This window comes from Colossoma macropomum, unplaced genomic scaffold, assembly GCF_904425465.1.
Source record: "Colossoma macropomum unplaced genomic scaffold, Colossoma_macropomum, whole genome shotgun sequence".
Classification (NCBI taxonomy): Eukaryota; Metazoa; Chordata; class Actinopteri; order Characiformes; family Serrasalmidae; genus Colossoma; species Colossoma macropomum.
Window position 1 is genome coordinate 39,073 of NW_023495106.1, and position 26,904 is coordinate 65,976.

A 26,904-nucleotide genomic window follows, 5' to 3' on the forward strand; every position below is an offset into this window, starting at 1 on the left:
CCCCTCTGTCCCATCCATCAATGGAAAGGGACCACCATGAGACCACCACTGAGCAGATGTTTTGGGTGGTGGATCATTCTCAGCATAGCAGGAACACTGACATGGTGGTGATGGTAGTGTGTTTGGTGCTGGTATCAGACACAGTGATGTTGATTTTACAGTTTTTCATAAAATGTATAGAAAAATGAAAATACAAGCATTTAAAACTCATTCAGTGCTAATTCTTAAGTGCAAGTTGCTTTAAAATTAATAGTAACAGAGACCTTTACTTTTGTACTTATTAGAATATTACAGCATTTTCAACTGTCTTTGAGTGAGATCAAAAGAGTTTAGTCTGATTGATCAGGACAGACTAAATATTTCTCCTCTGCTGCTTCATCAGAGCACAGATTACACCAACAGCTGAACAGAGGACTTTTATTGGTGATTCTACATAAGCAGTCCATCACTGTCCGCTTGGTTGGGGCTGGAATTATTAAGACTCTTTAGAAATATGAGGGAGTGAGAGCTTCACAGTGTCTTTTAGGACTGACAGACTGCCTGCAATTACTCAGACTTACACAGACTTTACTGAAAATGTTTCAGAACTTGTAATAGAAACACATTTTATAGAGCATTGAGTAATTAGAGGAAAGACTATCAAAGATCTACTGAGATTATTAAATGAGTCTCTTGTGATTTTTCTTTTTGACATTTTTGTTCCTTGTAAGTCAAAATCCCATCTGAAGGTCAATGAATGTCATCACTGTCCTTGCACAGGTGCCAAACTGTTATAGACAAATCAGAGAAACATAACTACTTCCAACAGTCTAGCACTCAGGCTAGGAAGTCTTCTGACTGGCTCTTAGTACAAGTCTATGTGCATCATGATGCAGATACACAGCTCTCTTTTTCCTTTTTTCCTTTTTCTCACCCTGATAGTTCGAAAAGGAGAATGAGAGTGTTCTCTCCAAAATATTGTTGCAGTGGACAATGAAGATGAAATCCTGGATTCTGTTCACTGCGTTAGCTGAAGGGTGGATGACAAACACAGACAAGTCATAATCCATGTTTTTATGAGTCTTCACTGCAACAGATAAAACACATCATGGCAGAGAGAAAGCATGCATTCTATAGCACTGTTACGGCTCACTGTTCCTAATGGTTCTTGGTGAAGAATATTTTAGCCGCATTTCACTGAACTCTGCAGGTCTCAGAGATCAAATGCAAAGAAAGGTTTATGGTTTGTAAGAGCAGAAGGACTTAATGTGTGTTACTCCTACAAACACATTCTTGTGAAAGTGATGGGAAAATCTGGTCTAATCAACGGAGGAACAGAATCTTATTCTCTGATGACTCCATGCAGTCAGCAGATGTCGCTACACTTTTCAGTAACTGCCCTGGAAATGTCACTTGGTGGAAAAGAGTCTTTTAAGAGTCTTTTGTAATTTGTGTGAAATGTGTATGGTTGTAATTGTGTAGCTCTCAATAACTATCTGTTTCACAAATTTCTGAAGTGACTGAAGAGCTGAAAAAAGTTTCCAGGCTGAATGCAGTGTTCTCTGATAGAACTTCAGTATGGTTCTAGATGATTGGCCTGACAGATCCCCAACAAAATATTGTAATCATCACTATAATTCTAATTTGATTGACTTTTGTAAATCTAAACAAATCTTTGATCCTTGGCTCAATTCAAATCAGCCATTAAACAATTTACTTGGTTTAAATCAGATAAAAAAACCTGCATTGATTGTTGTTTAGTGTCTTATTTCCTTTTAGATTGCAGCACAGACACAGCCCCTCTTACAGATCAGTTTGGAATCATTTTGACTTTTAAATGTAGCAATAGAAACCCTTTAAGCGTGATTATTCGACATTTAATAGTAGCTTTCTTAATTATCATTCATACATAGAAAGAACTGAATCCATAATTTTACAGGTTTCTAATGATAAATAGTTTCTACATATGCAGCTAAATAGGAATAATTACATTTAAAATTCACAATTTTCTATCCATTTAGCAAAGAATTGGCAAAAAACTGTATGTTAGAAGACCCAAACTTATGAAAGGTTTTTAATTTGAGCAATAAATCAGCACTTACTGATAATGAGAGATGAAATGAGTCTTATTACAATCTAGTTTGATAATATTCATATAAGAAGTGTAATAGTGGCAAACGGAACCAGACGCTCACAGCAGAGGATTGAGTCCAAAGTTTTAATATCAAAGGGGCAATCCAAACTCACAGTCTGTAAACACAAGCAGGAAAAAAGGGCAAGACTAGAATCGTGGTCATAAACAGAAAACGGGTCACACACAGAGTAACAGAAGGAAACACATTGAAAATGCTCTGAACACACATCAGTGATGATATTTCCCAATGAACTAAACTAAAGCACAGGCTTATATACTAAAGTAACATACAGTGCAAACAAGGAACAGGTGCATGTGTAATCAATAGTCCGGAAACTAAAGCAGTGTTGAATGCAGTGGGTAGGGATTTGAAAGGAATTAATCTAATACCTCTTGAGAATCAACCAAGTATGTTGAGAACAGTGGTAAAACCATGGGAAGGGGGCAAGTCTGTGACAAAGTCAATCATGATGTGGGAACAGTGTCACTCGGGAACAGGCAAAGGCATGAGTTACCAACTGGAAGTGTTTTAAGGGTTTTACTTTGTGCACAGGCAGAACAAAAGGCCACAAATCTATGGACGTCTCGCTTGAGAGACTCCCAGCAATAGCGATTTAAAAGAAGTTGTTGAATGCGTGACTCACTAGGATGACCAGAACTGAGAGAGGAATGAGCCCATGTTATCAAGTGAGCCCAAAATTAGTCGGACACATAGAGCTTATTGGTTGGACATTTATTAGAGACTTCTCATTGATCTTCCAACGTATGGAGGAAATTTGTACTGTGGGCTTGGGATCCGACGAACTCTCTCTCTTGTGGTCACCCTGGTGAATACGAGATAGGGCATTGGCTTTAGAGTTACGAGTGTGAGGCGGTATGTAATACTAAACTGAAAATGTGAGAAAAACAGGGACCATCTAGCTTGTCTGGGATTGAGACATCTAGCAGAATGTAGATATTCTAGATTTTTATGGTTGGTGATGACCAAACAAGGGTAAGCATCTCCCTCTAGGCAGTGACGCCACCCTTCATGGGCTAGCAGCTCTCGGTCTCTTACACCATAATTTCTCTCAGAGGGGAATACAATGCAATGGGGTATAATTTCTCAGTTTCTCCACTGTGCTGTGATAACACTGCACCAATTCCCGTCTCTGAAGCATCCATCACCACCATTAAAGGCTTAGATGGATCTGGATGCTTCAGAATTGGTGCGGATGGGAATGGTTTCGGAAGGCTGTTTCTGCTGCAGGACCCCACGTTAACTTTGTAGACGCTCCTTTGAGAAGGGCTGTGAGGGGAGCAGCATTAGAACTAAAATCATAAACAAACCTTCTTTAGAAGTTGGCAAACCCTAGAAATATTTGAAGCTCTTTGATACTAGTGGGGGTAGGCCAATTTACAACAGCTTCAACTTTCTGATCATACATCAGAACACCCTGAGCACTAATATAAACATATCCAAGGAAGGAGACTCTAGGAGATGAAACTCACTTTTCTCTCCTTTAACAAACAGGTCATTTTCAAGTAATTGACTCAGAACCTGTCGAACTTGTTGCACATGTGTTTCATTATCCGGAGAGTAGATTAAGATGTTGTCTATGTAAGCTATGACGAACTTTCCTAACATGTCAAGGAGAACATTGTTAATAAAAGACTGAAAGATGGACGGGGCATTGGCTAACCCGAAAGGCATTACAGAGCACTCATAGTGCCCTCTAGTGGTGATAAATGCCGTCTTCCATTCATGCCATTCTTTAATGCATACCAGGTTATACACGCTACAGAGATCTAATTTTGTGAAAAACTGGGCCCTATGAAGCTGTTCTAATGCCACAGGGATCAATAGTAGGGGATAGGCGAATTTCTTGGTGATGTTATTAAGGGCACAATAGTCTATGCAGGGTCTGAGACTGCCATCCTCATGCGGCTGGGGAAGGGGAAGGACCGATAAAACCTTGAGCTAACGCCTCATCAACACACTCCCCCATGGCCCTTTCTTCCTCTTGTGTCAATGGATATACACAAGATTTTGGCAAGATGGCTCTTTCAATGATATCCATTGAGCAGTCATATGGATGATGAGGGTGGCATTTTTTTTGCTAAACACTTCTACAAGAGCAGAGTATTCAGAAGGGATTGGTGTAGAATCAGTGGTTTCTGGGCTTTTAGTAGTGGTGGATCTAATTCTAAGCTCTGGGGATGTGAGGTAATGTGAAAAACAATATTCTGACCAAGCAGTTATCTCCCTCTCAGAGATTTGAGGGTTGTGTTTTTGTAAACAAGGTAGACCTAGAATGACTAGGAATTCAGAAGAATTTCTAATGAGAAATGATAACTGCTCTTGACGAAGAGAACATCTCTAGTAAAACAGGTTCTGTGAAGAAGGAAATGGGATCCACTCCAATGGGTCCTCCATCCAATGCAGTGACCTAATTTATGCGGTAATTTAAATAACTTGAGAGGCATCTGAAGATCTTGAACTGAGATGTCCAGTTTAGCCACCACGTCGGAATGCACAAAGTTCTCCTCGGCCCCAGAATCAATCAATGCTGTAACACAAAGAGAAGAATGGTGGTAGCGAAGGACAACATGAAGGAGTACAGATCTCCAAACCAACCCCTTTCGGGAACACTCACCACATTAGCACGTGGATTAAAATCCACAATCTTTCCTGGGGTTGACGCCTGAGGTCTGTGCAGACCATCCCGACAGTCATGTAAAACCAGCTGCACCACAACACATGCACAGACCTCCATAAAGTCGACGAAGCTCCTCTGGGCAGTCTGGAAGTGTCACACTGCATGGACTGGACTGGAACTGGTACCAGAACTGGAACTGGGTTGAGCACTGAAACTGGGGCTAGATTCCGTTTCGGAATGCTACATGGAGTGCAGGTTTGTTCCACCCACAACCTGTGGCTAGAATATGGAACGCCAAAGTGTAAGCAGCCACTGAGCAATTACCTTGCTTGATCTTGCGCAAGAGTTCTCCACTGGAACAACCATCATGAGGATGGTCGAATACAGTCTTTCAAAATCTGTTCATAAGACAATACTTGTAAATTAGACCTGTCTTAAGACTTATGCCTTGTCTGAAAGGCGTGACACAATAAATGCAAATTTAGCCTGATCAGTGCTAGCAGGGGAATTACTAGGGGGCGGTGACAGGAATGTGGGGCAACAAGCGTATTGAGATTAAACTCGCATGCACAGAAGACTAGGTTCAGCTAAACATGCTGCATTCAGAGAGAAGACATTGGCCCTTATTCATCAAATTTGTATTAAAAAGAGCACAGATTTTACAAACTGTACAAACTATTCTGCGTCTGATTCTGATCATCTTATTCTCATTGTTGGTTTTATAGACAATACTGATAACAGTTTGCTTTGTTGTTAAACATTTATGCTCAAATTTGTATGAACTCCCACCAGACGTGAATGTGATCATAAGATAGGCCAAAGATTGATTAATAAATAAGGAAACTGTTTGCATGTCCTCATTATATGAATAGAACATTACTTTGCCAGTGATTTTATCAAAATAAGCCTGTACATCAAATTCAGTATCACTAAAGAAGCAGACAAAAGAGTATAATGTTGCTGTCGGGACAAAACCTTGTATTTCATTTTTTGACAGAATTTGAAAAAGGCAGTTGCCCTTTATGTTGTGTCAAAATTTCATGATGATTGGACCAACAGAAATGGTTCAAAATTACTCAGAAAACAAAAAAAAAATTCTCCATTTACTCCAATACAAAGTTAAAAATGTTTCTCCTTGTCCTGTAAAGTTACCTTTTTGGAGATACAAGGTTTTTTCCAAAAGCAGCAATAAACAAGATTGGCCCTTTTCACATTTCTGCATTTTTTCTGTTGGAAGTACTCCTTGCAGCGTAACACTGCTTTCACTAAAGCAACAACAATAACAGTCATGAGTAGGAGGGAGCCAAGAAATGAAATCCTGAGCTTGGTTTCACTTTTGGCGACTGGGAATTTTCTGTGAAACAAGGTCTGCTGAAGCCTAGAAAGCTACAGTTTGTAGCACTACAACCATGTTCCTAGTATGGAGGTGGACATGAAGCTACAGTTGACAAAATCTGCAAAAGATTTGATGGAGGTGGCAGCTATGGGGGAAAGTCTGAAACAAGTGCATGACCATGCCAAGTCTCCTACTAATAAAAGACTTCTGGAAGATTCGTCTGTGCTTCCAGAAACACCTTTACACAGTCCCCTTCCAAAAATGAGAAGACACATGCAAGAACCATTGAATGGTTTTCTTCTAGAAGCAATAGAAAAAACTGCAGAAAAACAAGGTTACTTTATGGAGAAACTACTGGCAATGACAGTGTGGTGCCAAATACCAAAACGATCAGTGAACTCTCTGCCAAAGTGGAGTTGGTAATTCTGAAGATACTGCAAATAAAGCCAACTGTATGGAAACACAGATGGCGGAACTACTGGCTGACTCTGGGGGATAAAGTGGACAAACTGGATGACTATAAGAGGCACTGGAATCTGAGAATTTCAGGAATTCTTCAGTCTTCAGTTGATGTTGCTCACAAGCTCAGCCTGAAGAAGGGAAGCGAATATACGCGTCAGATAACAGTGCAGTTCCTGTCCTGCTCACATCGAGCACATCGAGACCGTGTCTGCCCTGATGCAAGGAACTCCAAAGTCCTCAAACAAAAGATCAGGATATCTGAGGACTTGACACAATGTGAGAAGGAGGCCAGGAACAAGCTGTGGCCACTAGTAGAACAAGCCAGAAAGGATGGGTAGTGTGCAGGATTTAAAGGACCATTTGCTGTAACTGATGGCAAGAAGATTACTGTGGGAGATGTTTGATTTAGGAAGACCTGAAATGTTAGTAACTGGTACCTTGGTGGTTATGCTATGAAGATCCTGTTGTTGGATCCCAATCAACTTTTTTGTAAGGTAAGCTAATTTCTTTTTTGTACCCCTACCAAAAGACTGGAAAATGCTTTCTTTAAGTTCTGATGTTATTTGCAAAGACTAAAGGAAGATGACATTAACAGGGTACAGATGTTGAACAGGGACCTTTAATTTTAATGTCATTGGTTTTTGTATTTTGATTTTTTGAGAGTGTTGCCTAAAAAATGAGAGGGGGTGTTGGTAGAGTCGAAGTTTTGCAATTTACAAAGAAGTTCTTACTTTTCTAAGTGTTCAAATAGGAGTGTTTTTTCTTGTTTTGTATATCAGTTTAACTGTCCTGTTTTACCATATATGCTTTTTTCAAGAGATAGCTACAAATATTTCTTATTTGAAAACTAAATATCCTTCAGCTGCTGTAATTATAGAGGGAGATTTCAATGAAGTTCCCGATTTGTTTGTAGAAAGACTTCCTCCAAGAGGTCATATTAGCAGGCCTAATCCAATTATTATTCACATTTCTGGTAATTCTCTTTCCTGGATGCTTATAGAGTAGTGCATAATAACAATAATAATTGTTTTTTACTTGGTTTAAAGCAGATTGGTCAAAACAACAAAAAAACCACTGAAACCCCTGTTACCAAATGTACGCTACTTAGAGGGAAGAACTTTTAGCAAAAATAAGGCAGAGGAGTGAAGAGTGCGTGCTGGAGAGTATGACTGAAGCAAACTACCAAGGAGGGGCAAGGCCATACAAAGATTTAAAAATCAGCACAGACAATTTGTATTGAACACTATCCTGTACTGGAAGCCAATGAAGATGCTTCAAAGTTGGACTGATGTGCTTCCAGGATCTAGTGTGGGTTAAAACCCTAGCAGCTGAATTTTGCCCAGATTGTAAACTAATAGCTGGACTTTATGCCAACCGATTAATGACATGTTTATCTTTTTATTGCTGGTGTCAGAGAAACTTGACAATTCAGGGGGTATCGAAAGCTGAATGTTAGTGTATCCAGCCTTATCTCTCTATGTTCATAAAAGAACATGTTTAGCCATTGATTGTCTCTTATTTAAATTCCAATGGAAAAATAAAACTGAATATATTAAGAGGAAGACAATAATTAGAAATTATTGATATATTAACCAATTTTTTTTAAATGAATTGGATAAAGCACTGCGTAAAGGGAATTATACAACAGTTAGTTCCGGCCACGCAAGCTGATTGGTTGAGAAGCATTCTAACCGTGCTGTTATTTCACCATAACATCACAGGTTTTTCACAAACACTGTATCACTCCGCTGAGACGCCGTTGCTAAGCAATGACTTTGACAGTTGTAGGAGACGCTCAAGCCATTTGAACAGTTTTACTTCTTACTTTGGAATTGCTAACTTTAAAACATGTTAAATGCCATGTTCACCGCCCAATTTATTTATTTCTTACTTTATTTATTTAACTATTGCTCGTGCCTGCGGCCAAATCACAGCCGTGATGTTATTTTCGGATAACACACTCCCTGTCATCCTCTATTGCTTAAGAAGATTGCTGTGGTTCCATATTCCAAATGTGGCGTTTGAGAAATGCAGTTTCTGCATTAACTTAAAACTAATTGAAGTAGAACAAATGAGGTTATAAAACTACTAACCTTATTGGGTAAATTTCATATACATAAATCCAGAGTCATGTCATTGGTTCCAAATTTTAGACTATTCTGCAACAAGCTGATATTTTTCATGATTCCTTATTACACATAAAACAAAAAACTAAAACATTATCACTTCTGTTAAAGGAAATTATAAAAGCACTGCATTAGTAGTAACATAAATCATATACATGTATGACTTAGATGCCAAGCTCCCCCTGCCGGTATTCAGTTTCCCCTCAAAATCATGTTCCCCTCAGAATGAAGTACTCAGTAGCGTGCATTCACTGAGCAGAAATCACCACCGAACAACACTACAGCTATGGAAAACAAAAAAAATCAAGAGGGGTGTAAATCTGTGCTTTGACATTGTTTGGATTTCTAATTTGTGGCATGAGATTTTAACAACCCATTTTGCATTCCTTTGTTTAAGTGATGTGTGAAGGCGCATGCCCAAGACCATGATTGTTCATGGGGAAAGTGGATTCAAGGTGGAACTGAATTAGATGAAACACCAGTATGTGTGCTGTTAGCAAGCTGTTTCAACATCTCCAGCTAACATGGCTTATCTATTATTTTGGTTTGAGTTATTTTCACCTATCCATCGATTTATCACTCTGTAGATATTAGCTGATGTTATTGTACTCTGACAGCTGTGATGGAATTTTTCCATTTAGTTTGGACTCCCACATTGTTGTGTATTTGATGTTCTCTAACAATTCTGGACACATCCCCAAATTTGAATTTTGGCAACTATGATTAAGATAAAGTGACACACCTTTCTGTGGTGAGCTAAAGTGCTTTTGGGGGTTAATAACTCTCTGTAAGGCAGCAGAATTTGTTTTACCCAATGTTTACACACTTCCATTTCTTGTGAAAGGGGCCTATTATTTTTAGTAAGCAAACTACCTCTGTAATTTAAAAGTGAAGGGAAAAATCTTTTAGCCACTTTAGACCAGAGACAGACTGACCCAACACACACCCGAACCCTGAACAGTGTGGAGCTGAATAGAGCTCTGCTACCAACACCTGCATGATTACACTAGTGTTTATGAAGATCAGGGTCACCCTGTGGACACATCACACCAAGAAGAATCAGATACACTAAGAGACATTCTGAAGACATGAACTGCTGCACTGACTATGTCAGCTGTGGGTGTAAGCCAGAGGCTCAGTATTGAGGAGATAGAGAGACTTCTGTAGGTGTGGAGGGGAACTGGCAAACATTATAAGTAAGAGAGCAGTCTGTATCCAAGGGAGGAGGGACCATAGCCATGTCAGAAGTGTTAACCTGTAGGATCCTGGAGTTACCTATCTGAGAACCTTAAATGGTCCTTTATATTTAGAACTGAGTTTCTCTGATGAGAGCTTCAATATCAGGTCTCTGGTGGAAAACCATACCGTTAAGCCAGAATGAAACTGAGCCACTCTACATAATGCCTGATCTGTATACTTTGTAGGTAAACTGCTGTCTGTAAATGAATGTGTGTTTTCTCCAATTTTGACCACTCCTCATCCACTCACCCACAGCAGGTACAGTAGTTCTCCTGGCCAAGAAAACAATAGTGGTAGTATTAATTTATAGTACTAAAACACATTTTATGGAGAGCTTTTCATGTGTGGAATTGTTTAATCAGTGTGATTAACATGATAGAATTCCCATAGATATGCAAATGTGTCACTTTTTACAAATGTGTAATTTTTTAGTTAGAAACCATAAAATTAAAACAAGTGAAAAACAAGATCCAACATGCCTGTTTGGGGTTTAAGATCTGTAAGTACTAATGATGGCTGTTTGGCTCCCTCAGTGAACTGGCACCATATCTCAAATTACCATTTCATGTCAAACAAGTACTTCTCTATTCTCTGTATTATAGTTCATCATAGGTCCATAATTCAGCATTTTTTAGTTTATGTGGGATTTAGACACTTCAGAATGGGAGCCAACATAAATGGTTTCTTTAAAGATTCAAAAGCAGCAGTGGCAGAATTGCTCCACTGCAAAATCTTACTTTTAACTAACAACAGAGAAGTTAGTGGAGATACTACTGAACTAAACTCTCTCATTAACCTATGCTAAAAGTTAGAAAATCCTAGAAACCTTTGAGTTTGGGACATCACAGCGCAATAGCACTCACCCTGCTCTCATCCCTTTTTTTTTAATCTCAGGTATAACTCAGAAAGAACACCTTTTCTTTATGAAATTCACACTTTTCAGCCTTAACATACAAATTATGGTCTAAAAGTCATTGGAGGGCTTGTCTGATATGTTTATTGTGTTCCTTCAAAGACAGTAAGTATATCTCTGTATCATTTGTGTTTAGAGTTGCCCAGCAATCCCAGTAATTATTTTGAAGCACTGCATCAGTGAAGGCTGGAACAGGGAGGGAGCGTCGGACAGATCATACTGTATACCTGTACACTCATCGTGCCCCCTAGAGGTCACAAAAGCAGTTATATACTTGTCACCTTTCCTTATTCTAGTGAGGTTTCACATTCTCCATGAATCTAATTTGGTGAAAATTGATGCTGTTCAAGTGCATCCGGTATTAGGGCCAGTGAATAACAGTACTTAACTGAATTTAGACCACAGTAATCTATACAGGGGCTTAAACCACTGTCTTTCTTTTCTATAAAAATCTTGCAGGCAGCAGGAGAAGTGAAGTGGTGAATGTATCTTAATTTTAGTGCTGTTTCAGTGTTCTCCTCAGCACCTTTGATGCTGAGTTTGACAATGAATAAATTCTTTTCTTAGGTGTTGTTGTTCCTGCAAGCAGATTAGTGGTCCCATGGCCTGCTGAGCAGCCATTTACAACCCATCTTTTTGAAAAACACTTCACAACAGCTTTCTACACAGATTGCTCATGAAGGCAGACTGATACAGTTTTTAAAACCAATCCAATCCTCATTTACCGACATCACTTTCACCCCAGGAAACACTTGGTTTGTGTTTACTTGGTTTGAATTAACCATGGATACCTAGTTTCAGTCACTGATCCCTCTCCAAAAGGACCCCCATCAACTGCTCTCAACAGTAGAGGGGGCTGAACTGAAGTCAGTGGGATCTGTCACTTCTCCACCAGTCCTCTTTCAATTAAGTTGTCTGCAGCTCTGGAATCTATCCATACTGAAGAAGGGAAAACACATAACCTCCTAGACAGTCACTGTTATCATCATACATTTGTCTTTATTTGCTGAGTGAGCTGAAGAGCTCAACTCTCCTGACAGGGATGCAGCTGCAGTTGAGGCTGGAGTTTCAAGGGAAGCATGATGTTGAGTCTCAGGAAGCGGCAATGTTGAACAAAGTTAACCTTCTGAACTATTCAGAGCTGGGTGTCCCGAAAGCATCAAATTTGCATCAAACTGATTCATAAATGGTAGAGTGAGCATCACAGTGAACACTCTCTACCAGTTAAGATGATTGTCAAACTACGATGCTTTTGGAAAACTGGGCCTGAATCAGTACCTATATTCTTTGTCAGCACTGACGAGAGAGAAATCTCTGTGGGCGTGGGGGGAAATTGGTGGCTGCAGATGGATCTACAACATCTCCACTGTAAAACCGTAATTTTATGATACATAATGTTATTGTGTTGGCATATTTGTACATGGACAAATATTTGTGGGCAGTGAGATGGAAGTAAAAGAATAAAAACAGCTATTTATAGTTGTCATGTTCAGATGTCACCAATCAGCACTAGAAAAAGATCACAAACAATAAAAATAGCTACATGAAGAAATGATGATGAATTTCAAGGAATGTTTGTGTTTCACTATTCATACAAATTTGTGCAAAGGGAAATATGAGCCAAATTTAATTTTCAATATAAAATAAATTTTTCTCCATGTTCATTTTGTAAGACCTGGATGCTGTTTGAGGAAATGAACTGAAGTTGCTGACTTTTTAGAAACTGATCACCTCGACTCATTTGAAAGTTCCTTGTTTCAGGTTGTTAATGAACTGCTGCCATCTAGTGTAGAAAGCACACAGTTAGAATATATCATTGGACTGACTTCTCTTTTTTTAAAGCTCCTCCTCCTCTACACTTCCTCTCCTTGTTAGAGGAAGTGAATTTTATACAGTCTCTCTGATCTTTCTTCACTCTGCATTCACTTCACTCAGAGACACCAATGAGGAGCTTTTAAACAGTGACTGTATGTGTTTGTTTCTTGATGTGTGATTCTGAAAGGAGCTAAAACTCACTCAGTGGGTTGAAGGGCTACAGTGGCTGATTCTCAACTGTGCTGCTCTGATCATTACAGATGTCCTGAAAGTGAAAGTGGAGTTTGGACTAAAGGAGCCGTTACAGAGAAACAGCACAGCAGCAGTTGGAGGAAATGGCTGCTAGAAACCCTCTTTCAGAAGAAGAGCTTTCCTGTCCTGTGTGCTGTGAAATCTTCAGGGATCCTGTTGTTCTGTCGTGTAACCACAGTGTGTGTAAAATCTGCCTGGAGCAGTTCTGGGAAACTAAGGGGTCTCTAGAATGTCCAGTTTGTAGAAGAAGATCCTCAAAAGAAGAGCCTCCCTGTAACCTTGCACTGAAGAACTTTTGTGAGTCTTTTCTAGAGAGCAGGAGTCAGAGATCTTCAGCAGGGTCTGATGTGCTCTGTAGTCTGCACAATGAGAAACTCTTCTGTTTGGATGATCAGCAACCTGTGCGTATGGTGTGTCTGACTTCAGAGAAATACAAGTCTCATGAATTATGTCAAACAGATGAAGTTGTGACTGATTTTAAGGTATGAAACTTGTTCTAGTATTTTGATGACTAAAATGTAATATAACCATTATGTAGGATTTTCTTCAGCTCAGTATCAGATCAACGTGTTATGTGGGCTGAAAGTGAGGTTGGTCAGTGGGTGTGGTTTCAGGCCAAATGGCGATCAGCACACATATCACTCAGACAAATGCACTGTAGCTGAATTCATTATGACTGCAAATGTAAAATGTAAACTTACAATACAGAAATGTTACTGTACAAAAATTAAAAAATCTCTTCTGATTTTGAGGCAGAGAGTAAAACTGCTATTAGTCTCTCTCCAGCTGTAGTCTGGAAGACAGCTGTTTTTATTTAAAAGCAAAATTTAAACAGTTTAATTGATCACCTATTGTGGAGAATACACTCATCTGAACTGTTGTTAAATTGCAGGATAAACTCAAGACTGCCTTGAAGCCTCTACAGAAGAATCTGAAAGTCTTAGAGGAAGCTAAACAAGACTATGACCAAACAGCAGCTCACATTAAGGTGAAACATCATCTTGAATTGTGAAACATGTTGCTGAGGTCATGTTTCTGATGAGTGTCCACTTCTCTTGTAGGTGGTAAATGCTTGTAGATCATCTGTTAGAGTTTGTGTTTCCTAATGGTCTCTCATTCCAGACGCAGGCCCAGCACACAGAGAGGCAGATAAAGGAGGAGTTTGAGAAGCTTCACCAGTTTCTAAGAGATGAAGAAGCAGCAAGGATAGCTGCACTGAAGGAGGAAGAGGAGCAGAAGAGTCAGATGATGAGGAGGAAGATTGAGGAGATAAATGGAGAAATATCATCTCTTTCAGACACAATCAGAAACATAGAGAAGGAAATGGAAGCTGAGGACGTTCTGTTCTTACAGGTAAGAATCTTTCTTTCTTCTTTCTTTCTTTCTTTCTACAAAACTACTTCTTTTCTCCTTCCATACCAGCACAAAGGTTATAGAAAAGAAACAGTGAGTTAAATGTTTTAGTGTGAAAGGGGAGGATCACTATGAAGATCTTTACAATAACAACAATCCACCATGTGAGACTGTTAGTGTTGAGTACTGTGTGCATCTGATGTTAGTAAAGTAGACTTTACTTACCAACTGAAACCGCCTCATGAGATAGACATGCCAAATTCACAGGAAACTGACAACGATGATAGAAAACAGTGTACTCTATGGGATGGAATCAGTTACATCTTTCAGCTTCAAATTCAAACACTTGCGCTGATAATGAACTGAGCTTGAGGCAATGGCAGATAGCAGCAGTTGCTGTGCAATGATTGGAGGGCTGAGGAAAGAAGGCAGAGCTTGGCGTTATAATATGATTGGCCATAATACAATAGAAAACAAATCAAATTTCATTATCATAAAAAGTCGGCTTAATAAACATTCTTGCCCATTTGATTGGATAGTCCCTTTATTAGTCTGGGTAGAGGGAATAAACAAGTCTTATTTAAAGCTAATAAACTTAAAAAATGGCTGAAGTAATTCAAAGCCCGTGGGCCTCAGCCCAAGTAAGCCAGTGTATTAAATCGCCCCTCGCTCTACTCTGCTGCAGTATCACTTTTGAAGGTTCTCCAAGTACATCTTTTGACCAAAGCTGGTCAAAATTCAAAATACACAACACACTGGTGCATTGCTATAGAACAGAAAGCTTGCTAACAGTAGTTTTTAAGCAGTGACTGGATAACTGCGATTAAGTCTTGAGAAGAATTTAACTGCAGTTCAGAACAAGTGAACATGTTAACTGAGTAACAAATGTAGCTCCAGTGTAAATATAATTATTTACTTAACTTAAGATGATTGCCCTGCGATGCTGTGTTGTTTAGAACTGGAAAGTGGTTTGTGTACCAAGGGGTGTCTCGAATTTGTGTCCATGTGAATGTAACATGACCCTTAATTAATACACTTTGTCCACTTTAAGAGTTTTGGGAGTCCGACTAGTCCCAGTTTAAGTTAATAGGAAGCTGCTCAGCAAACAAAAACAGGTTTTGAATATGTGTGTTCGGGTGTGTAGAGGTGTGTGTACAGTTTCTGTAAATCAGAAAACAAACATAAAGCTTGGTTACATAACATACTGTTTGCTCAAATGTGTAAATTATTCATTACTAAATGTTGATAAAAAATCTGAATAATATAATGAATTCTCTTTTACAAATTTTATTAATAATCAGTGCTGAGATATAAAGTGAAAGGTGAATTTGGTACCACAGAGCAGATTCCAACAGAGTGCGCTCTAAGCACACACAGTGAACTTGGCAAACTGAAGACTAGCTTGTCTGTTAGCATATTGCTAATATAGTAACACTCAGATGTGAACAGTGTCTCCCAGAAAAGGAACTTAAACTGTAGCAAAAACAAACAGCAGTTAAATAAAGTAAATTACTGACATTGTAATCCAGACAACTGTTAGCAAAGTCAATGAGAGCCAAGTTAATTACCATTGACTTTAGCAGAGTCAGCATATTTCTCAGCAAACAACACAAGAAGGCCAAGTAAATGATTATTTTTTTTAACTAAGTTATTAAGTGTGACTTACTTACAGTTTCATTAATGCACACAGAGCTAACAATCATGACAGGAACATGCATAAGAACCCACTCCACAAGTGGTGTACCGTAGTGAGCTCTGTTGGGAGCCAAATTTTCATTTATTTATTTATTTACCTATTTTGTTAATGAAGACTTAAGTAATGGGTGGATGTAATGATTTTGTCACTGATCATCAGTGGAGCCTCTCCTGGATTTCCTCTAACATTCCGGCTCTGCTGCCTGATTATCCACAAACCGGCTGCTTGTTGTGTTAGTTTGGCTCTGGTTTTGTTCTTGATGATTCTCCTGTAGGGTGTTTGTTTCATATGAAAAACACCTGAAAAGTCTCTTCACTTTTAACTTCAATGTTTTTTTTTTTTGTTTTCCTCTCAGAACTTCAAGTCTACAGAGAAACAGTGAGTAAATGTCAGATCACACATTTTATCTAATGTTAGTCATTATTACATTTAAATCTACAGTATATTGTATTTATTGTAAATATGAGTGTATTATAATGAAATGAAGGTGAATAAGGATTGTGTGTTAATGTTGTAGTGATGAGAACAGTAGCAGAATATTTATTAAACAGATCCAACAAGGCAATAAATAAATAAATGCAAATATAGACATTTAGTCAAATAAGTTACAGGCTGTAAAGTTTCTACAGTGATATATTTGACACAATCTTCTATTTTCAGAGCTCAGCTCAAACCAAAGGATCCAGAGAAGACATCAGGAGCTCTGATCAATGTAGTGAAACACCTTTCCAACCTGAAGTTCAGAGTGTGGGAGAACATGCAGGAGATTCTCCAGTACAGTAAGTTCTGTTTCTCTTAGGGTTGATCTCTCAAACACAGTCTGCTTCTGCACTGATGACACACTATTAGTAACATGTTGCTATGTTCTCTTTATTCAGGGTGTAAAAAGGACACTGAAACTGTACTTAAATATTAATATTAATATTAATAATAATATTAATAAGAATTATAATAATATTTATTTATAGAGCACTTTTTGCCGGTTGCAGCTCAAAGTGCTTTGCAGACAGGTGATAATGCTTAACAGTAATACAAGAAATTATGAGTACTAATTTAAAACCATATAAAAAATGACAGATCAAATTAAAAAAATGATAAATACAAAGAGTTTTAATTGAACATTAGTTAAACAGATATGTTTTTACATGTTTCTTAAAAGCGTGAGTTGAGCTTGACTGTCTAATAAGAGGTGGAATTTCTTAATTCCACAGTTTAGAAGCATAATAACTGAAAGATGCCTCTCCATATTTTCTGTATTTTATGGAAGGTGTTTTCAGAAGGCTAGTTTTTGCAGATCTAAGGTCTGGAACAAAAACAGACAGACATTCTGAGATGTAAGCAGAGCTTTAAGGTAATTTAGAGCCTTAAAAACTAGTAACAGATCTTTTAAATCTATCCTGAACAATACAGGTTGCCTGTGCAGTTCTTTTAAAACAGAAGTGATGTGATCTCTATGTTTTGTTTTTGTTAGGATGTGTGCTGCCGCATTTTGTATGAGTTGTATAGGATGTATTCTTTTCTTAACAAGTGGTACGCAGACTGGGCAGCACTGCGGGCCTGTGGATCAGTGGAGAAATGAGACAAAAATGTATGTCTTGTTGAAGCCAGCACAAGTTTATTTCTCTATTAATACTTCTTCATTTTTCAAAACGACACTTTTTCTGGACTGCCTTTACACAATATTTGTGAGCGGTATAGAAATTCTGTATATATAAATAAGATATAAAATATAATACATATATACATATACAGACATGCTACACACTGTCTCCTGCATTTATTCAAAACATACTATGAGTAATGTAGAGCTTATAAAGAAGAGAAAACAGGCAAATAATTTCCCAGTCTTTGGCAATTTCATTTCTCTAACAACACAGATATGGTTACACTTATCCTTATAGTGTAAGGGCTGGCTCCTGGGCTGCAGCCCTCCCAAGGCCAATCAAGCCCATTGTCCTACATCTTGGCAGAGGGCTTCATAAGGGCAGAGAATGAGACACAAATTGCTGTGTCTTGGTCTCAGTTTGAGTCAACAGAAGCAGCTGGTAATTTGGGTAAGTGGGTTTTGCACTCCCCCTCACTTCTTGAGTTACTGCAGCCTCCTCTCGAAGTTCTCTACTCTGCTCTCTGTCTCTGGGGGTACAAAGTTGATAAAAGAATAAAAGAACACAAAGGAACCCTCCTTCCTTCTCTGCAGTTTTCGTATTGTTTCTGTTGGGAAAGTCATCTGTCACTTTAATTACTAAGTTCTTTCTCTTCTTCTGAGAAAGCCAGTTTTCCCCTGTCAGCCTTTGTTCTCTTTTCGCACCTGAACCAAAATGGGTTTAGAATTCGTATATATTTTTTTCCCACCGATTTTCAGGCACTTCATTATGTAATACGTTCCTTTCAGCGCTCTTCACCACAGCTTCAGTGGAGTAGCTGTTGAGCGCTTGCATGGCGCCAGTATGGACTGGATTTGATCCTCGACCTCGTCACTTGTTTAAGTTTTTTTAGTTGAGCTCATCCTTCCCGTTTTGCATTAGCTTGGCACTTGGGTCCTGTCTCCCTAAAACCTGTGGCGGCACACCAGGTAGACCTATGTGATATAACTCAGATGGCCCGGGTTCACATTCTCTGTCTGGTGAGCCATCCCACGTTGCATATAGTATCTACACTAATATAAAAATGAAAGAAGTGTGCTTTGATTGAATTGATTACAACAGTGGCAATATCTAGATTACTTCAGACGAACCGAAGTGTTTTTTACGGATTACATGCAAAACAGAACGTTTTAAGCACAACAAAATATTACAAAGACTTAACAAAACATTTCTGTGATTATTGCTACAAGTGTTTATATGAATGGTAGTTTTTAAGAAACATTTCACAGGGACAAAAATGTATGCCTTGTTGAAGGCAGTGTGAATTTATTCCTGAACCGGGCATGTTCAGAGCTTGAAACTAGTGTTTCACAGAGCGCCATCTCCTGGTTGATTGGCAGAACACCATACAAGACAAAATGGGAATTGGAGCTTCACCAGTTTCTAAGAGATGAAGAAGCAGCAAGGATAGCTGCACTGAAGGAGGAAGAGGAGCAGAAGAGTCAGATGATGAGGAGGAAGATTGAGGAGATAAATGGAGAAATATCATCTCTTTCAGACACAATCAGAAACATAGAGAAGGAAATGGAAGCTATTAGAGTTGTTCTGATAATCAAAAAAGAGGGGGTGTCAGTTTCATATTAAACTTTACATAGAGACGGTTTCTTAACCCTCTACATTCTTTCCTGCTTTAAGAGATGTCTCTGGACATCTAGAACTAAACTAATAAATGTTGTTCTAAGTCGTGTTGAGTTTTCATGTTGGACCTTCATCAAGTTCTAATAAGTCCAAAGTACGGGTCTTGGGTAGTAGCAGCGTTTGGTGAATGCTGGATAGGCTGTCATGGGATAAGGCCCACATGTAAACACTGCATTCACTCCTATTCTCCAAACCTGATATGAAGGGTGTCCCAGCTGCTCATATGTGAATATTTCTCTGGACTTTGTAGCTCGAGTGGACCTCCTCAAAGGCAGCTCTGTGTCAGGCAGTTCCTGGACATCTTGGGCTGGGTTGGTGCTTGGTTGGGGTCTGGTTCTACCCATGCAACAGATTCTTGCTGCACTCTCTCTGATTCTTTCAGTTGTATCAGAGGCTGGAATTCTGCTGCTACAGCTCTGAGACAGCAGTAGGGTTGTAACCCTCGGTCATGGCACTTCTTTCCTTTGGTGGAACACTTCTGGCTGTTTCCTAAGGCAATTTTGTATGCCTGCGTACATGAAGCCTACTTCTGTGCATACTCTTGCCTGGTTTGAGTGTCTTCCCCAGGTTTGACGTTAAATAGTAAATCAACAGGCAAGCATGGCAAGCTCGAAAGGATAGGTGGATGTTATAGAGCCCACTGGTGCTTTGTCTGGAATGTTGAGTCGCTTCTGCTTAATACATGTGCACTGACGGATAACGCAGTCTGCTATTTCCCATTGCATGGAAGGCCAATGTGACCTTTACCTCACTAGGTGGATGACCTTATCAGCCCCGACATGCCCCATGTTGTGGAGCTGCCTTAGTACCACTGACTTAAACTTATTTAGGAGTACCAGCTGTTCACATCTTCCCATCTGCCTGTACAGAAATCCTTTGTTAAGTCTCAGTATGTTCCATTCATGAACTAGTCTCTGTGTCTCTCATCCCATCTGTCTCTTGTCATTGTCACTGGGGTTCCAGCAGCCCCTCTGCAACTTGATCACCTCACAAATGGAGATATCCTCCTTCTGAGCAGCTCTAATATTTTCTGGGGTTACGAAGGGGACACTCCCGGAAGGTTCATCTTCCTCACCAGACCTCAGCTGCAGGGCAGCCATCCATGGCACATCCTGGTTCCTCATAGGCACTTGCAATAGTCACTTCCCAGCCAAACAGCAGATACTACCTCTGGGTGCATTGTTTCAGTATACTCCATCAGATGATCTTGAAGCTTCACAGGGTACTGTAAGAGGCTGGCGGCATCAGTATTCTCCTTAACTGGCCTGTATTTAATGGTAAAGTGCAAGTCAGATAATTCACCCACCCATTTGTGTCCAACTGCATTCAAACTTATTATGAGTTCATACCCTGAATGTGAGCGCATAATACAGATAATCTCAGAATTTATCACAGATTGCCCACTTCAATTCAAGAAACTAGAGCTTGCCGGAATAAAGATGATAGTTTCTGTTGGCATGTGAGCATCCTAGATCCAAAAGCGAGTTTCCCCCCTGTTGCTGATAAAGCACAGCCCCTAAACCTTCATTGGAAGTGTCTGTGTTCAGAATGAATGGTAATTTAAAGTTTGGATATGTCAAGATGAGTGGGTTGATCAACATGTCCACCAGGCGAGACAGAATGGTACTGTGCTCGGTTGTCCACTGCATGAGTGTTTTTGATGGCAGCTGACCCTGGTTAGTGCCTCTTGTTTTGGTCTTGCTGGTAGAAGATCTCTGGTTAGGCTCATTAGGGCCCTCCAGGAGCTAAAACAGTGGGCATGCAATTTCTGAAAAGTCCTGTATGAAGGACCTATAGTAACCCAAGATGGCTCGGACCTCTCCAACATTCTTTGGCTCTCTCTCTTTCAGCTGTAAAACTGCTTCCAGGGCTTAGCGTCTAACTTGACACTAGACATCCTAGATATCTCAAATGGTGTTAGAACAGCTCACAATTCTTTGGATGTAACTTAACACCATGGATGCCTGACATGATCATGGAATGTCTTTGAAAAACAGAGCACATCATCTAGGTATGGGGAGCCCCATTCATCTCTCAGACCATCAAGAATGCCCTCCATAGACCACTGGAATGCTGCAGGGGCATTAGTGAGGCCAAAAGGGAGATGGTTCCACTCATAAAGCCCCCAAGGGGTACTAAAATCGGTCAGATGCCTAGATGTCTCATTGACAGCCTTGATGGCAAGTGCTGCCCTGATTGAGTTTGGAGAACCAAAAGAAGCCACAGAGGTTGTCCAACAGATCTCAACTTTTGACAGGTGTTTCATCCTGCAGATGCGTTTTCAGTTGCAGGCCTGGGACGCACCCTATGTCAGCATCATCCTTAGCAAAGACATCTGAGCCATCATATAACATTTCTTCTACCACCTTTTGCTCATCCTCACCAAGATGTGACAATTCAACAGGAGGATGCCACTTTTCTTTAACTATCGCATTAAAAAACTGTCACTTTAAAGGAGCCATTTCTTGACTTTAACTATCCTCTTCTCTTAACCCAAGCTGTGCTGTGCATGTGTGAGCAGTAGGAAAGGGTGCAGCCTTGGGAGCCCCACTGGCTGAACTTCTATAATGTCTTCAAGAGTGCCCAGAATAGTTATCTGTGGGAGATAAATATCATGCTTAGTTGAGTTCTGAAGGGGAATCTTTACAAGCTTAGAGGACCCACTGGGAACATCTACTAGTGAGGAAAACGGTTCTAAACACTCAGGGCAATAATTCAGGACTAGGCTGGAAGAGTGTTGTTCTCCCTTTTGGCTTCGTTCTGAATCTGCACCTGACTTCATAGATTTGACCAGCAGCAACTGTTCTACATATCCTTCTTCCAAACTCTGATATTAAATGATGTTTCTTCAGGTCCCAGTATTTGAAGAGCAGAGACCAGAGACTCCACTGCACTCCCACTGACACTCAGGGCTTCCTTTAGCAAAGGTGTGATATCAACTGCACTCTGCTGCGCCTTGTTTTCTTTGATTATCTCTGCAATGACATTGCTACCTAGCACAGTTAACAGAGCTCTGGCCAATTAATACTGGTACTTAGATGGTTATCTGTCCCTGGCTCTCAGTACATACTTGGAGATCGGCGTCTGCCCATCCCTCAAAGGGGAATTCCTGTCCCATTAGCTGCAGATACCTTGAGAGGAAAATCAGTTAATAGTGTGTCCAGGGGCAGTATTTTGAGTCTGGCAATATTTCTTCTCTACCCCTGGTAACACTTTATTTGGATAGTCCACTTTAGATGCTTTATATGTACTTAATTTACTTTCAAGTTACATTCAACTAAATATCTACTAAACTGACCATAATTTTCTTTAACTCTAAACCTGGCTCTAATCCTAAAACTAATCTTAACCTCAACCCAAAACCTAAACCCAACCCTCAACCTGGTCCTAGCCCTAACCCTGGTCCAAATACTAACCCTAACCCCACCACTTTTTAGATTCAACAGAGAGTTTGTTAACTATTTGAACATTTGTAGATATTCTATAGGGGATTATAGTGGACTATCCAAATAAAGTGAGACCTTACCCATTCTTTCCCTACAGTGGTCACCTGATCTCCGGAGTCAAGCAGCATTTGGATAGGGGCCCCATTGATTGCACATGACACCATACATTTTTTGCCTATAAATTGGACTACATGCTTCCAAGGAGCTGGGCAGGGCTGATTTGGTTCTATGGCATTGGCTGTTTCAATGCAGTCCTTTCAAATGTGAGGCTTTTCAATAGTGGTGGTCACTGGCAACCCCCCTCCCAGTGACCCCATTCCGTTTCCCGACAGCTTCCTCTTCAGGCAGCGAATTGCCCTATGCCCCTCCTGACCACATATGAAGTAATGAACACAGCTCATGTTGCTCTGCTGTACACAATTCTGATGCCATTGGTGTGGGGAACTGAACGTGAGGAGTCCCTAGGGGTAATGCTCTCAGGAGGTTTTACCAGCTGAGACAAGCTTTAAGTTAATGAGGACACTTAATTCAGTACAGAAACTGCTGTGGGCTCTCTTAAAAAGAGTTCAGTGCTACTTTTATCTCTAATATGGGAGCGGAGAAATCACTTTACCTCATCTAGTCAGGTCATCCTTATTAGTAAGCATCTCCCTAAAAGTACCAGGTTTGGTTATCTTTAGCACTGTATGGATGATCTCTGACTTACGCTTCTTGTAACTATTCATCTAGTGGTTTACAAAAGCTACTGTATGACATGTCAAGGTCTGCATCAGAGATTTGACCAAGATGAAGTTTACACTCTCAATGTGGAAATAGAGCAGCTACGTCAGTAAACCGCACTACCTGATTAGCGATGCTGGAAGGTGAACTGGCCCTACCCAGGAGAACACCACCAGCACCCTTGTAGAAGACCTGGCTGGTGTAGAAGTAGTAGGATTTAATGTCTCTATAGTAGTAGGTGTTAATGTCTCTGTCCCTGGGCAAATGTTGTGTGTGCCGCTGACAACAGTTTCTGCAGTAGGGTGTGGATCAGGAGGAATGTGTTGACACATGACAGGCCTTGGCTGATGAAAAGGTGTGTGGTCCCTCTCAAGTGGTGTGGCATTGTCAGTTCTATCTGCTCCTGCATCTTTGGCTAACAGGTCAGTGCAAGGAAGAGAAGTGTCTCAATTGCTCACTTCTTAGGAAATCGACAACAAAGTCATAAAGTTCTGGTTCACTCAGGTCAGAAGGGTTGAGAGTCTCTTTCAAAACTGAAAGTCTGTTTTGGATCTTGAAGACCAGCATCCACTGTAGGGTAGTAGTAGCCACTGGAACTGGATACCAGCAGTCTCCGCTCTTTAGATGATGCACAACACTGCAGCCTTCCATGAAGCTTTGGGCACCAGTGAGTGTCATAGTACACTCCTCCCCAGCTAGGTGGTGCTAGATCCCGGACGAGCCCCCAATTGTTGCCAGCACCAGACCTATGGGATATCTGGGCCAGCAGCAAGTGGTATGCAGGCTGGCCAGCACTGCAGACCTGTGGATCAGTGAAGAAATGAGACAAAAATGTATGTATTGCTGAAGCCAGTGCGAGTTTGTTTCTGAACGCGCATGCTCAGAACTTGAAACTAGTGTTTCTCCAAGCAATCCACACAGTGATGTACAGCACCATCTCCTGGTTGAATGGCAAAACACCATATAAGTCAAAATAGGAATTGCTGAATAGCTATTAGAGTAGTTCTGATATTCAAAAAATAGGGGGGTGTCTGTTTTACATTAAACCTTAGATAGAGGCAATTTATTAACCCTCTACAGAAGCCCAGTAAGAAGAGCATTACAGTAATCAACTCTGCTTGTAACAAATGTATAAACAAGTTTCTCTGTGTTGCTCTGAGATAGAAAAGGCCAAATGATTTCAATATTTCTCAATTGATAACAAACTACATTAGTCACTGCATTTACATGCAAGATAAAAAGAAGAGTTCAGAGTCTAAGATCACACCCAAGTTTCCTACTTCAGGTTTGGGATATAAAGCAAAAGGACTGAGCTTCTCACAAAGCAGCTTTCTCTGAGTTTTAATATTAAGGATTAGTACTTCACTTTTCTCGTGATTTATTTGTAGAAAATTTTGTGACATCCACTGCGAAATATCCGACACAGCTAATAATCCTACAGAATCCTGATTATCAAACACGGAAATGTATAATTGTGTGCCATCAGCATAGCTATGATAATTGATATTATGTTTCGTAAAGACATTACCTAGAGATAACATGTACAAATAGAAAAGCAAAGGCCCTAAAACTGAACCTTGTGGGACTCCACAAGAAATGTTACATTTTTTTTTTTGATTAACGATTTCCCAGTTAAACAATGAACTGTCTATTAACTAAATATGATTTACACCATTCAACAACTGTGCCTGAGAGGCCTACCCAGTATTTAAGATGATGGATTAGATGTATGAATACTGTACTGTGCAGCAATCTCACTATTATAAAATGTGAAGTATGGAGCAAAAATATACTTGAGTGAAAGGAAGAAGAATCAGTATATAAACATACTCAAAGTATTTTTTTACATAATTTCAAGTTTCAAATTTCAAGTACAACACTTAAATATTATTTTATTTTGAATTTGAGGCATACATCAATTTGTATCTTAATGATAAAATAAAAACAATTTCAACTTTACACATTAATTGAAAAGTCTGTAATTATATTATTTCATAATAATTTTATGTTAATTTATTTTGTGGACTTTTATCACAGTTTTCTGTTTGTCTTGTGTTAAGTCTTGTTGATATGTCTTGTTGATTTTTTTCTTATTTCTTTATTTAATTATTTGACTTGAGAAAGACAACTAATCCAAAAATAATAGAAATTAATCAGATTTTATTACTTTAGTATAATAATCCTTTAAAATAGGCTAGTTACATTTTTTAACAGGTAATCCGTAATCTATAATGAAATGCATTTTTTAAAGTAACCATTCCCACCCTGACTATAATGCACCATTCACTACTGAAATTACTCTTTAGTGCTTTACTGAACTGAACATCAAAATTTAGTCCAGGATTAAAGTTGATCTGTATTCTGGAATCGACCTCTAAAGCTGTTTTACTCAAAGTAAAGAAAATAGTCTGTAGAGGTAAAACATTTACAGAAATGAGAGAAAAACATGATGTTTCATTGTGTTCTCTCTCCTCAGCCCCTGTTACTCTGGACCCCAACACTGCACATCCACACCTCCACCAGTCTGATGATCTCACTGCTGTAGAAAAGAGAAAACAGAGAACATCACTTCCTGATAATCCAGAGAGATTTGATAAGTGTGTGTGTGTTCTGGGTTCTGAGGGTTTTAACTCAGGGAAGCACTGCTGGAATGTCCAGGTTGGAGACAGTGATGAGTGGTTACTGGGTGTGATACCAGAGTCTGTAACAAGAAAAGAAGAATCTTTCTGGGGTTCAATGTGGAGTCTACATTATAGTTTTGGTGAGTACTGCATATTCTGCCAAGGAGAGGCCGTTAATTTCCTCCCACCCAAAGAGAAGCTGCAGAGGGTCAGAGTGCAGCTGGACTGGGACAGGGGGGAAATGACATTCATTGATCTTCTAACCAACAAACACCTGCACACTATAACACACACTTTCACTGAGAGAGTTTTACCACTTTTCTTTAATTGGTCTGTTGATCCTCTGAGGATTTTACCAGTGAAGACGTCAGTAACAGTGGAACAGCACAGTTAAAGTTGATGCTGCTTAGAATGAACATTTATTCAGGTAGTGAGTGTCTGAATTATGATCATAAGAATATGTCATTACATGTATATTTTAAATAATGTGTTTGTACCATTCCATCCTAACATGTCTGTGTGGAAATAAAATGCTGGTTTAAAGTATCATAGAGTGACTCCTGATATCATTACTACGTTAGAAACGTTATTTGAGTGAGATTTCACTCATTTTCAGTGTAGATTTTATTTCTCTATCATCCTGCATTTTTCTCCATCATTAGATCTTTAAAACTCTGCTTTGGTACAGAGATTAATAGTTTACTGTGTGAAATAAACTGCATTATATTATAAACTGAATGCATGTTGTGTATTGAATATTATCCCACAGCATCATGTAAAGATCATCCAGCAGACAAAATGGAGATTTGTCTAAAGCAGTGACCCAAACACACCCAGAGACAGACTGACCCAACACACACAGTGTAATAACACAAATATTATACAAACTCAT

At 39.5% G+C, this 26,904-nt stretch overlaps 1 protein-coding gene across 3 annotated transcripts; it reads left to right on the forward strand.

The window, feature by feature from the left end:
- Positions 1-6,929: 6,929 nt before the first annotated feature.
- LOC118801010 (tripartite motif-containing protein 35-like) lies at positions 6,930-26,558 on the forward strand. Of its 3 annotated transcripts, none has more exons than XM_036561184.1 (7): positions 6,930-7,044; positions 12,904-13,377; positions 13,788-13,883; positions 14,018-14,248; positions 16,300-16,322; positions 16,605-16,723; positions 25,868-26,558. In XM_036561184.1, exons 2-7 carry the CDS (start codon positions 12,979-12,981, stop codon positions 26,404-26,406), a joined length of 1,407 nt encoding a protein of 468 aa, XP_036417077.1. In that variant the 5' UTR covers positions 6,930-7,044; positions 12,904-12,978; the 3' UTR covers positions 26,407-26,558. The 3 variants fall into 3 exon arrangements, with proteins under 3 accessions (XP_036417077.1, XP_036417075.1, XP_036417076.1); XM_036561182.1 differs by lacking the exon at positions 6,930-7,044 and adding an exon at positions 12,681-12,795; XM_036561183.1 differs by lacking the exon at positions 6,930-7,044 and having other exon boundaries at positions 12,714-13,377.
- The last annotated feature ends 346 nt before the right edge of the window (positions 26,559-26,904 follow it).

Bases quoted from the DNA above. Each gene is read 5' to 3' on its own strand.
- LOC118801010 (XM_036561184.1), top strand. From the start codon at position 12,979: ATGGCTGCTAGAAACCCTCTTTCAGAAGAAGAGCTTTCCTGTCCTGTG. The intron at 13,378-13,787 runs GTATGAAACTTG...GTTAAATTGCAG, and splicing joins AAGTTGTGACTGATTTTAAG to GATAAACTCAAGACTGCCTT. The intron at 14,249-16,299 runs GTAAGAATCTTT...TTTTCCTCTCAG, and splicing joins AGGACGTTCTGTTCTTACAG to AACTTCAAGTCTACAGAGAA.